At 33.5% G+C, this 12,116-nt stretch overlaps 2 protein-coding genes across 2 annotated transcripts in view; both read left to right on the plus strand.

Annotated features, from left to right (window-relative positions):
* The first annotated feature begins 2,181 nt into the window (after window positions 1-2,181).
* LOC110806909 (small ribosomal subunit protein uS4y-like) lies at window positions 2,182-5,584 on the plus strand. Its single transcript, XM_022031898.2, has 4 exons — window positions 2,182-2,322; window positions 3,760-3,833; window positions 3,965-4,346; window positions 5,237-5,584. Exons 2-4 carry the CDS (start codon window positions 3,806-3,808, stop codon window positions 5,418-5,420), a joined length of 594 nt encoding a protein of 197 aa, XP_021887590.1. The 5' UTR covers window positions 2,182-2,322; window positions 3,760-3,805; the 3' UTR covers window positions 5,421-5,584.
* Window positions 5,585-6,278: 694 nt separating this feature from the next.
* The window catches only part of LOC110806903 (uncharacterized), a 39,433-nt gene continuing 33,595 nt past the window's right edge, over window positions 6,279-12,116 (plus strand). The window contains exons 1-9 of the mRNA XM_022031892.2: window positions 6,279-6,826; window positions 7,499-8,105; window positions 8,754-8,938; window positions 9,049-9,129; window positions 9,201-9,242; window positions 9,376-9,420; window positions 10,170-10,256; window positions 10,358-10,484; window positions 10,570-10,650. Of these exons, the coding sequence (XP_021887584.2) occupies window positions 6,800-6,826; window positions 7,499-8,105; window positions 8,754-8,938; window positions 9,049-9,129; window positions 9,201-9,242; window positions 9,376-9,420; window positions 10,170-10,256; window positions 10,358-10,484; window positions 10,570-10,650 (1,282 nt within the window). The 5' untranslated portion in view covers window positions 6,279-6,799. The remainder of the gene's footprint in view (window positions 6,827-7,498; window positions 8,106-8,753; window positions 8,939-9,048; window positions 9,130-9,200; window positions 9,243-9,375; window positions 9,421-10,169; window positions 10,257-10,357; window positions 10,485-10,569; window positions 10,651-12,116) is intronic.

The following is a 12,116-nucleotide window of genomic DNA, read 5'->3' on the forward strand; positions in this document are numbered from 1 at the left end:
TAATCGGTCAACATCATTTTGAAGCGAATCCTCTCGGGCTGCTCGGTTTAGTGGGGGTCTTCCTCTCCTCATATATCTGTACCTGCATTTCACAAGGAATGGTTGAGCGATAATTCATTTTTTTGGTGTTTCCTTGGGTCTTTGTGTAACGAATAATTTCGAGGAATGCAACTCTAATACCAATTGTAAAGACCCAAAACTTAAATGAAAATAAAGTCATAAATTAAATGCGAAAGTAAAATAATAGAGTTAGAGTTTACATTTCTTACACAATAATTTAGAATACCCAGTAAAGATACGAAAATATTCATTCTAAAAGAACAAACGAAAATCAATGAAATAACTGAAAAACAAATCACTAAGCATCATAAGACGACCTTCACTAGCTTTTGAAGGGAGTCCAGATGGTGAACTATTCACAACTCTCTTGTTGATTGTGATCTGGATCTTAGTTCTCTTGATCTGAAATAGTTAATGAAATAATGAGTTACACTAGCCCAGTAAGAATATCGCAATAATCACAAATACGAAAAACTGAAAATTTTTAAAATAAGAAAAATAACCAATGAAACTCTTAATTTAATATAAATTCATTTACTATAAAGAAAACCATTTATTCCATATTTGTGTAACAAGTTTTTTTCAACAATAACTTATGAAAACTCATATTCATGCACTATTATTTATCACATATAAGATAATAAAAAATGATCATTTTATATTTTTACCCACTTACTAGTACCCCTTAGGGTCTATAGGGATGTCCTTCTACTCGTGAACCCAATATCCAATTAAACAATTAACCAGTCGTTTCCATACCATGTCCGGTATGAGCGCTAAAAGTATCATCCCTCAATACCCCATCGATATGAGGGTGAATCGAGCCGTTCTTATACTCCGTCCACTATGAGCACCAAAAATACCATTCATTGACACCCTATATGATATGAGGCAACGTTCACGGTAGGATTCTCTATGTACCCGGTCCGTCCACTATTTCTCAAGATATCGAGTAAGACTGTCATTTATTAATTCATATGACCAAACGATTTGATCTCAACCGTCTGATCGCGTTTAAAGGGGGAACAAATCCGGGCCGTCCACGCGTGTGGATCGATCCTGGGCCATTCGATTGCGGGGCACACGGATCACCTACGTGGCACTAATGTCAGCATGCCTTACCACGCAATGTACTTCAGTTCGTCGAGGTTGCTGACTGAGTGGTTCTGCGTGGCAAACTTTTTCTTATTTACATTTTGACCTCTAGTTTCTAATTTTTCTTTCAAAAATACTCCCCGAACCCTAATTTTTACCCATTTTTCTTAATTTTTTTTTCAATTTCATCTATAATCTATTTTTTTTTTCCATAAATTCAACAAAAATTAAGATAAATTAATTTAAAAATAATTTTTTTTATATATTTAAAATGTTAAAATTAATTTCGGATAAAATTCTGGGATCGAGTATTACACTTTAATATCTTATTTAAAAATAATCATAATTTGATTCAAATTAAAAATTTAAAATGGATTGGATCAAATAGATTGGATTAGAAGATTCAATCGCCTAAGTTTGATTAAATTATATTTCATTTGATTTTTAGTTTAATAATGAATAAATTAGAATTTTAGATCTAATATAGTATTTGGTTTAGATTGAAAAACTAATTTTTTTTTAAAAATAAAAAATCATAATTATGAATTTGATATTTAATAAATTATTTTTTATTTTATTAATTTTATTAATTACGTATTTCATAGATAATTATGATTTATAAGTTTTTAATTTTTCAATCTTAATTAATTATTTCTAATCAAAATAATTTGAAAAAAAATTGGACTAATTTTTTCTTAGATTATAATTTTTTTAGTCTGAAATTGAAGAGTCCAAATTTTTTTAATTTAATTCAGTTTGTTTCATTTAATATTTTCTACCTTGCTTTAAACTTTTGCATAAAATTTAATTATTTATGTATCATTTTTACTTTTTTTTTTTGCTCTTGTAATAAAAAGGAGAAAAAAATAAAAATTTAAAAAGTGAAAACAAGAAATATTTAAGAAAATTAGAAAAATAAAAAGTAAATTTCTATCTATTTTATTTTAGCTAATAATCCAAACTTGAAAACTCACGTGTCTGTTTTCCCGTCCTGTCAAAAAACCCTAACACTACCCTCTACCGTATAAATACCCTCTCTTTCATAACTCGCGTCCTTTTGCCGTCTCGGAATATCCTAGCAGCACTAAGAAACTGCCGGAATCAGAAGCATCGACGGCTAAGAAATCTCACGGAACACCGCGTGCAGCTCCAATCTCGGCAAACAAGGTATTGCGTCCCCTACTCATTTTTCTTGTTTTGAATATCGTTAATTGAAAACTGAGATTGTGGATTTATATCGAAGGCATTACACTATTTCCGATTTTTGTTTCATTATCTTTCTTTTTTTTTTTTCAGATTTCCATATTTCACTTATTTCGTGTTGCTTTAGCTGTCTTTGCCCTATGTTCTGTCTGATTTCTTTTCAATCTGTTTTTTTTTTGGCACAAGTGAATGAACATACATGTTGAAAATGCCTGCTAATTTTGTTCCTTGGATTTATTTATTGCCTATTCAATTTACCTGTTGCTTGTTTCGTCTGTCTTGTCTGTTTTACTTGAGGTTCGATTCTGTTTATTGATTGGTGTCTTGTTGATGCTTAAAGTAAATAACTAGGTGAGCCAAAGGCTGCTTCCTCTGTTTTCTTTTGTTTACTTTTTTTGTTTTCTGATATATGTGACCTTTTTGTGTGTTACATATTTCCCTTCTATTTGAGGATCAATAAATTACCTTGATTGATTTATGTTTCTGAAATATTGGTTTGTATTTTTTCTATCCGAATATCCTTTTCTGGGTATTGATAAATTACAATGGTTTATGTTAGACTTCATGATTGATTTGTCAATGGCAGTGTATATTATCTGTCACTTGTCGAACATGTAACCAGTTAGTTATTTAAGCTTTGCAGTGTCTGTAGGTAGTATGATGTTTAGGGCGTGGAGAAAAGGTTTAAAATGTTTTCTTCCTTAACTCGTTGGTTGTATAATGGAATGGGTTTCAGTGCATATATGATAAAAATGGTTTTACAGATTACTACAAACAAAAAATATTATAATTCTTTTGCATTGCATATAGACTAGTTTTGCAATTAATGAAACAAATCTCCATTCTCAGTTGGAGTCTGTCTGCTATTTAGAGTATGTTGCATAAGTTATGATCATGGTTTATTGTCTCTTTTTGATTCTCTTTACTTCATACGATCCTGTATGAATTTTTCTTCAAAACTTTTCCCCTTTGTTTGTCTATTTGGATTCTTTGGTCTGTAACTCTTCCTAGTAGATTAGGACTTCCCCTTATTTTCTCTTTGGATCGTATTAGTTCCCTATCTCCATTAGTAAATTGTGTGATTCATTTTTAGTTGAGCTGAGAGTCCAATGGTTGTAGTTCACTCACGAGAGATTTTGTTTCTTTTGTGTATCGTAATATGGACCCAAAAGGCACCTAAGTAGAACATTCTTAATAGGCTTAGTTGATGAGTCACATCCCAGGTTAAGTGTCTAACACCTTCTTACTATGTGAGCAATTTTCATTTTACGCTCTTCGCTTAATTAGATTTATTTCGCATTCTAAACATGCTGTTATTTGGGTTAAGAGAAATTCTGGTACATGTAATTTATCTATATGCAAAATTGTTTATTTTTAACGAAAAGGTGTGGTTGCTAACAGGACTGAGATTGTGAGGAGAGTGGCTTTTGCTTGCTGAAGGACAAGTATGGTGAATGTTTCCTCTTACCGCAACTGTAAGCTCATTTTCTGTTTCCCTGTATGCCTCCTGGGTGCTTTTAGGTGTCTATTTATGGATGTGACAAAATTAACTGTTTTCTTGTCTTGGCTGAGTTTTGATATGTTCTGTAAATCCTGAACGATGCAGGTGGAAAGACATTCAAGAAGCCACGCCGCCCTTATGAGAAGGAGCGGTTGGATGCTGAGCTGAAGCTGGTGGGTGAGTATGGATTGCGATGCAAGAGAGAGTTGTGGAGGATTCAGTATGCTCTAAGCCGCATCCGAAATGCTGCAAGGGAGTTGCTCACCTTGGATGAGAAGAACCCACGCCGGATCTTTGAAGGTGAGGCTCTGCTACGGAGGATGAACCGCTATGGGCTTTTGGATGAGAGCCAGAACAAGCTTGATTATGTCTTAGCATTGACCGTGGAGAACTTCCTTGAGCGTCGCTTGCAGACCCTTGTTTTCAAGTCGGGTATGGCAAAGTCCATTCATCATGCCAGAGTGCTCATTAGACAGAAGCATATCAGGTAAAGTTATCTAATTTGGTGCCTGTCATTGGGATATTAGCAGCTTATGGTCGATTCTTTTCTACTAAACAGTTGTTCTGATCATGGTATCTTACTTTGTATCTCTTGAACATGTTTTAATCCAAGTGCATGTTTCTGGGGGAAAACCGCAAAGCCCAAACTAGCAATAAGATGCTATTTTGAAAGAACTTAACTTGAGAATATTTAAATTTGAAGGGATTTTGGGTTTCCAATGGAACAATGGATAATATTCCTATGGGCATTATGATTTCATTGTCAAAAATCCTGATTAAGATGACAGACGGATGTTACAGTGAAACCATGTAGTTTTTTTAATGTTTGCAAAACCCTGTTGTCTGGTTACTGTTGAGACCATGGATATGGTTGTATCCCTGAAGGATGATAACGGTTGTTTTGCATATAGCTTTAGCTGACGGCACTTCAGACACCAGTATGGCAAATATGTATTCTTCTTAAGGAATATGGTAAAATATATTTGATAAATATTATTTTGGTGTTGATATATCAAGAAAGAACTGTTGCTGCTGTGTTTTGATATAGCTTAGCATTATATAAGATGCTAAAGTTTGTCAACAAAGTATTCGTTCCTAAAAAGTACTTTTCTCATTGAAAGAAAAACTGTCTGCAATATGAATTTGAAGTCGTTGGTTTATTCCATTAGAAGCAATCTTGCAAGACATAGGAAAGTTTGTTCATTGTTGTTTTTTCTCTTTTTTTCCCCTGGTGGAAAAGAAAGGAGTATGATGATGCATTTTCTACCTTTCCCGTAAAATACGAGTTCTGGGTTTACCTTGATATAATATTATAACTTTCCATTAAAAAAAAGCAAGTTACTGTTTGAACATATGTATTTGTTCTTGGTTTGGCAGGGTTGGGAGACAGGTTGTGAACATTCCATCTTTCATGGTGAGGGTTGACTCACAGAAGCACATTGATTTCTCACTCACAAGTCCATTTGGCGGTGGTCGTCCCGGAAGAGTGAAGAGGAAGAACATGAGAGCAGCTGCTAAGAAAGCTGGTGGTGGTGATGGAGATGAAGAAGAGGAAGAATGAAGGCCAGGGGTTTTGATGTTTTTGCTTATACTGAGTTTCTTTAGTTCTATTAATGGCAGCTCTTATCAGTCAAGTTTTGTTATTTGTTAACTTTTTTTTTTTGGATTTTAATTGCCTGGTTGTTGATCTTGAAATGTTTTAATGAAGTTTTTCTTGCTGCATAATGTTTACACTCATTTTTTTAATATTAACTCCTTATACTTGAATTATAATTATTTAATATTAGAAATTTAGTGATAATGAAATAATTTGAACAAATTACAGGACTGAAATTTTGTTTTTGTTCTAATTATATTTTTACTTGCAAATATTTAGTAAATTATTACTTCTTTCATTTATATATTGAGTTTTAAAGCAAAAGAAAATGAGGGAGGCAAAATATTATTGTTTTACAAAAAGTTATTATAATTTCTCGAAATTTATTAATTAGAAGAGCTACTGATAATAATATTCCACAATGGGTGTAGCTTACTTATATGTATTCTATACAATTAAAAATTAAATTAAATTAAATTAAATTAAATTGAAGTACAAATATTATTGGCTGAAGCCTAAATATACACATAGAAAGGCTATGTAACTTTAATTTAATTTTTAATAAGAGTCATGCACAATATTTTTAATTATAACTTAATAAGAGTTATGCCTAAATTTAATCACATGATATTTAATATATAATAACATAATATTATCATATTGTATTATTCATTAAATTACGGTCCCAAAAGACAAATAAAGTTTTGGATCCGCACCCGGAGGAGTAAATTTAAGATTTAGCTCTTATTATACCGCCATTCAAACAGACACGGTAAATTTTGAATTTTTTAAAATCAGCTCCTCTCGGCAAGTTCTTGACTTAATAACCGTTGGGACTTCAATCCAACGTCTTATTTTCACTCTCGAATCTCCTTGCACCTCATTAGACACGGAAGCAAAATATTTGCAGATGAGTAAAATTATCTTCATCCTCTTCATTTTCTTTCTTTCTTTCTTCAATGTTTCTCATGGATTCTTCTTCTTTATCTACCTTTGGTTCTCTCTATACTGAACTCGTGTCAGTTCGCACCAGAGAACAACAAAGGGAAGAGTCAAAGTGTCTGCTATGGGAGACTCGTTTTCTTGAAGATGATGATGGCGATGAAAGGTGGCGACGAGGCGATTCTGTTTTGGCTTTCGCGAAGGGAACTCAAATGTCACATACGCAAACGCCAAAATATGGTGGCACGAAAACAGCTTTTGAGTTCTTGTAATGGCGGGTTCTACGAAGGGTTTCTTGTTGCCGGCTTTCGTCTCTATTTTTCTATACGTACCGTCTGCTAGCCAGCGCGCAAAAGCACCTCTTCTTTTCTTGGTGTCTTCTTCTCTCTTTTCTCCCTGAAATGAGGTCTAACAGAGCGGGCGTTCAGGTTAGTGTTAAACTTGATTTATTTCCATGGCTTTGGCTGTCTATTATTCCATTTGCTTCTTTGCGTCATCTTGATTAATTTCCGATCGCATTCTTTGGAAGCAGAAGTTGTTCTGTCGTTGATGTTTCGTTTTTATTTTTGGTTATTCAATCGGATGATTTCTCTTGTTAATATATTTGTTTGCGATGTCCCAGTTTTGATAGCTGAAGATTCTCAACCTATACTGCTGTTCAATTATGTATACATCTTCAAACTTCAAAAGCAATGTGAAAAATGGGCAAGTGATTTCTGTCTTGTTCAGCAAATATTGATTTATAATAATAAATACTAAAAAGTCAAGATTTAGAATATTGTTTGTACATGGGTGGTGGCCCTTGGAGCATTGGTTAGAAAGTTGTAATTGGAAAACTAGGCCAGTGATTAATCTTATGATATAAACTGCCTGCTTTGTAGTTTGGACTCATAGGAATTGCATCTCTTACTATCGTAACTTTATTGTTAATAGTAATTATGTTAGCAAAGAGTGATTTTAATATGCTTTGATTCTTTGATTTTTTGGTTATTGGTTCATTTGTTTCTTCTATGCAAATTACTGTTCTTGGTAGCTTCATTTTCTTCCCACCCTCACTGTTCTTATTTATTCTGTCTTCTTTTCTTATCTTTGGTTTGAAGGAACCATATATCCGAGGTCGTTATGATCCATACTTCAATGGTCTGTTAAGAGTTGACAGTGACCCGAGGAATCAAGCTTCTTTTTCTGACATTCACAGAAGTCCTGGAAATCAGAATTTTTTTAGGTCGACTTCTGATATAAGTGATACAAGATTTGCAAAGCTTGAATTAGCCATGTCCTCTGATATTATAATCAGATCTTATGAACATACTTCATCAGAAGCTTTATCAATTGTTACTAAAACAACTCCATTTACTAGTTCAAATGTTCAGTCAGAGTCAAGCCTTGAGTTGGGTAATCCAAGTGAATCAGTAGACTATAGTCCCAAGTCTATGGAAACTGAAGATAGCCATACTTCATCTCTTCTAGTGACACCTTCATTTGAAAAGTCATATATCTTGAATAGAAGGAAGCACGATTTCTCGAGGATTCCACTCCCGAGGTCAGCAGCATCATTTTATAATGGGTACTCACCACAAATGGAAATTGTGGAATCATGTCAAGGCATCAAAAGACTTAACTTGTATCTGAAAGCAAGAAGAGACGACCTCCATGCTGGTGTCCCTGGAAGATTCTTACATGCTGTAATTGGGCAAGATGGCTCTGGTAATCCCTACTGGTTAATTGTTCTACCCGTTGCTACTTTGTCAAGATCATTAAAGTGTTGGCTTTTGTGGGTTTGGAGTACTGTAAACATATATTAAACAGAATATGCCTAGGTCCATATATTATAGCAATGTCTGCATGAATATTTCTCAAACAAAGATAGTAATGCATGAAACCGAGGATGAAGAGACTGTAATGATATTTCAATAGCTGAAAACAAATATTTATTCAGGTTTCATATGCTGCTTCTGCATCACTTTTTTTGTTCAAGTGATCTCCTAGTCATCGTTTATATCTAGAAATTTGTTCTCAACTTGAATGAAATAAAAATTCCATTTGTAGTTGGACAAACTAAATTAACAGTCTTTCCCTTTATTCTCTAATGTAAAAGCATTATTCTTGTTATATTATTGGTAATCTGGTGAACTAGTTTGTTTGTCCTTCTCATAATATATAATAATTTCTCTTGCTAAGCATTACTGTCCAAAAAGGAAAATGTTCCAGGATTTTGTTTCAACTGGTAATTGCCAGAAATTATGCTCTTTTTTAAGCATTTCTGTCCGCAAAAGGAAGACATTCCAATATTGTATTCCAACTGCTAATGAACAATATATCATGTTGTTCTAATTGTCACTAAACTATTCACAGATGTTGGCACTGTTGCTTCAACAATAATGTATTCTTTCTACTTGAGTGAAACTCTTGAGAATGATCATTTGTGCACTGTGCCTGTCATCAACATGAGGAGAGCAGACCTGAATTCCCATGCTGAGCTAAAATGGCTCCTGGATTTTTGTCAAATCGATCAGTCATCCTTAATCTTTGCAGATGAAGTATGCTCACTTAGAACTCTTCATGAATTGACTTTCAGCTGAGTTTCATAAGTCGTGCGCCATGATTATTGTGTAATTTTCTTCTTTCTGAATGATGAAACATTGAACAGGTTGACCTGTCATATTATGATATATTTGGTGGTCTAAAGCTAGTTCTTCTGAATGGTGATAAGCTACCAACCAAACAAGAGGTAAGATTTTGTTAGAAAAACCAACTCTCTTCTTATTAATAAACAACGGATATATGTTCTTTCTGGATCAGGCACTAAAAGAAGCAGTAGTTGAAATCTTCAATTGCAGAAAGGTACACATACTTGTTGCTGTATGGTTTTCTTTTGGCATTTTTTTTTTTAATTTTTTTGTTTTTTATTTTTATTTTTATGTCAAGATATATTCACATGTGAGGATGCATAATAACACTGATTTTTGTCTTACAGGAGAACTCTTTATATCCTTGGGTTGAGACTATTACTGAGGGGCAGGTATCATTTCTTCAAACTTTTAATGATACATTTGAATTCTGAGATTCTATTCTGGATCTTGACGAGTTCACAAATTTAATTATAATATGAGGCAGACCTATATTGTATTTTTAGTTGCCATTTAGCAACTTTATGGTATGAGATAGACAAGCTACGACGCTAATTGATCCAAGGCAAGAAGCAAAAGGAAAAGATGGAGAAATTCATAGGAAAGAATAGAGAAATTAGGGGAAGAAAGGTCCTCCTATATAGACACCAGGTTTTGAGAACTTATCTCTCAAATAGGAAAGTAAATTCTAGTGAAGATAAAAGAAACAAGACTATTGAACCCTGAACAAACTTTACAAGACCCAGAACTTCTAAATTAGCTAAATATTTCCATAACATAGTAAAAGACATCAAGATTATATAATCACTCTCATAATGTTCTATAACCCTAAAATTCTTCCTTTTTATATCTTGTAATTTATCATTACTTCAGTTTTCTGGCAGAAGAATTGTTCTTTCTTTTTCCACCTTTTTCATGGGAATCTCATTTGGGAATTTGTGAAAATAGATCTCAAATGATTCTTTAGAATAATGTGGCATAACTGATTCTTTAGAAACGGAATAGTAGTAATGGAGAAGAAAAACATCATTCAGAATAATGTGGAACTTTTCATTGGGATAAACAGAGCAAGTGGCTTTTTCATAGCTTCTCTTAATTTTGGACCAGCCTGAGTAATCACATATCGTATCTCTGCTTCCAGGATTGTTCATGCTCCACGCTTGTTGCTGAGAAGTTTGCCCTGACTTCACCTGAAATATTGGCTGGGCAAGGATTTAGTCGACTTCTGGTAGTTACTGCTCCTAATGTTATTGCTGTAGCCTTCTTTTCCTTTATAACTCACACATCTCTTTTCAATCTGTTTGTTCTCTGGTCTTCCTGTACACACAGTTAGCTGGCATCCTCCTAGATACTGGGAACCTAACATCCCCTGGTTGTACCTCCAAAGACAAATATATGGCTACATTGTTGCTCAATGGTGCTGGCCGTTTTGGTTGTGATGGTCTTTACGAGATATGTAGGTTGCTTTGTCCTCAGCTTTTCTGTTGCTGTTCCTTTTGATACTTCTATGCTAATTCGTGGTTCTCATTTTCTTGTTGAAGTGAGATACAAGATGTTTGATGTGTCCACTCTTAAATTAGTGGATGTCTTGCGGAAGGATTTCAAGAAGTGGACAAGAGTAGGTCTGGAAATGCACTATCCTCTTGTGTTATTATTTGATAAAAACTAGAGCATCTGACCCAAATTTCTGTTGCTTCCTCTTACTTTCAATCTGAATATGGATGTCAGTTATTGATTTGATAAACTCCTGAGAATACCTAGAATCTATCTTTTTAGCTGGAAAATATCTAGCCTTTGTGTTTGATGAGCAATTTTTCTATGCAAAATAGCTTTTCTAACTGTGGAAAATTTTATGGATGACCCAAGTATCATAACCAAATTGAGTTACTAGTGGCAGTAGTTCCTGCACGTTAGACTCACATGTTTAGTACTTACAGTAGGTTAGGCGATCAAGTCAATAGGGACCTTTTTTTTTACTTGTGTGAATTTTAGCTTTTGCCGATAGCCATAGCCTGCCTGTTGCAGCAGCTCATGGCTTTATAAATATTTTACTTTTGGATGAGGTCATGAACTCAGAATTAGGGTCTATGAATCTTTCTTTTGGGGAGTTTAGGGTGTTAGGATTTCCTTATATTGAGCTACTCCGATCTGAGACTTTAAGATGTATTAAAATAGATTAATGCCTTCTTGAGTATACATTTCTTTATTACATCAATATTAGCTCTTGCATGAAGTGTAGTTCATACCTCCAAATTATCAAGCTATAGTAAAGGGTTTAATTCGTTAATTGTTGTTTTCCAAAATCATTTACGGATAGGGACATTGTATCTTTCATTGTCTTTCATATGAAGGTTTGTTTTAGTGAATTGAATCCTCAAATTACTTTTTACTAGACAGTGACCCCGTTTAGAAAGAGATAAATTGTGGGAAGACCTTCATACAATATGATAATTTAGCAAGTCAGCAGTTATACAGCTGATTGTTAAGTGTAATGGGTTAGAGAAGAAAAATACTGAATAATTCTTGTGTTTTTATTGAAATAAAAAGTAGGGATATATATACATGTAAATAAATTCATATATGTAACCAACATAAATTACCCTAATTATTTTCTTTTTAATTACACTTACATATTTAGAAAGATAATCATATTATTATATATAGAAAATATTCTGTAATATTCTAATACTCCCTTTCAAATTGAAGTATGAATATTAATTATGCACAGTTTATTCCGAAAATATTCAATCCGTATTCCATTAAAAAGTTTTGTGAATATATCACTAAGTTGTTATCCTGTCTTCACATAACCAGTAAATATAAAGTTTTTTTAAATTTTCTCTCGGATAAAGTGACAATCAACTTCAATATGTTTGGTTCTCTTATAATACATAGGATTTGAAGCAATATGAACCGCAACCTGATTATCACACCAGAGTTTTGCAGGAGATGTGGGTTTCAAACCCACTTCATCTAACATATGATATATCCATAAGATTTCGCCTATGGATTGGGGCATAGCTTTATATTCGGACTCTGCACTTGAGCGAGATACAACTGTTTCCTTATTACTTTTCTATAAGATGAG

This window comes from Carica papaya, chromosome 2 (assembly GCF_054855325.1).
Source record: "Carica papaya isolate Zhongbai chromosome 2, ASM5485532v1, whole genome shotgun sequence".
Taxonomy (NCBI): domain Eukaryota; kingdom Viridiplantae; phylum Streptophyta; class Magnoliopsida; order Brassicales; family Caricaceae; genus Carica; species Carica papaya.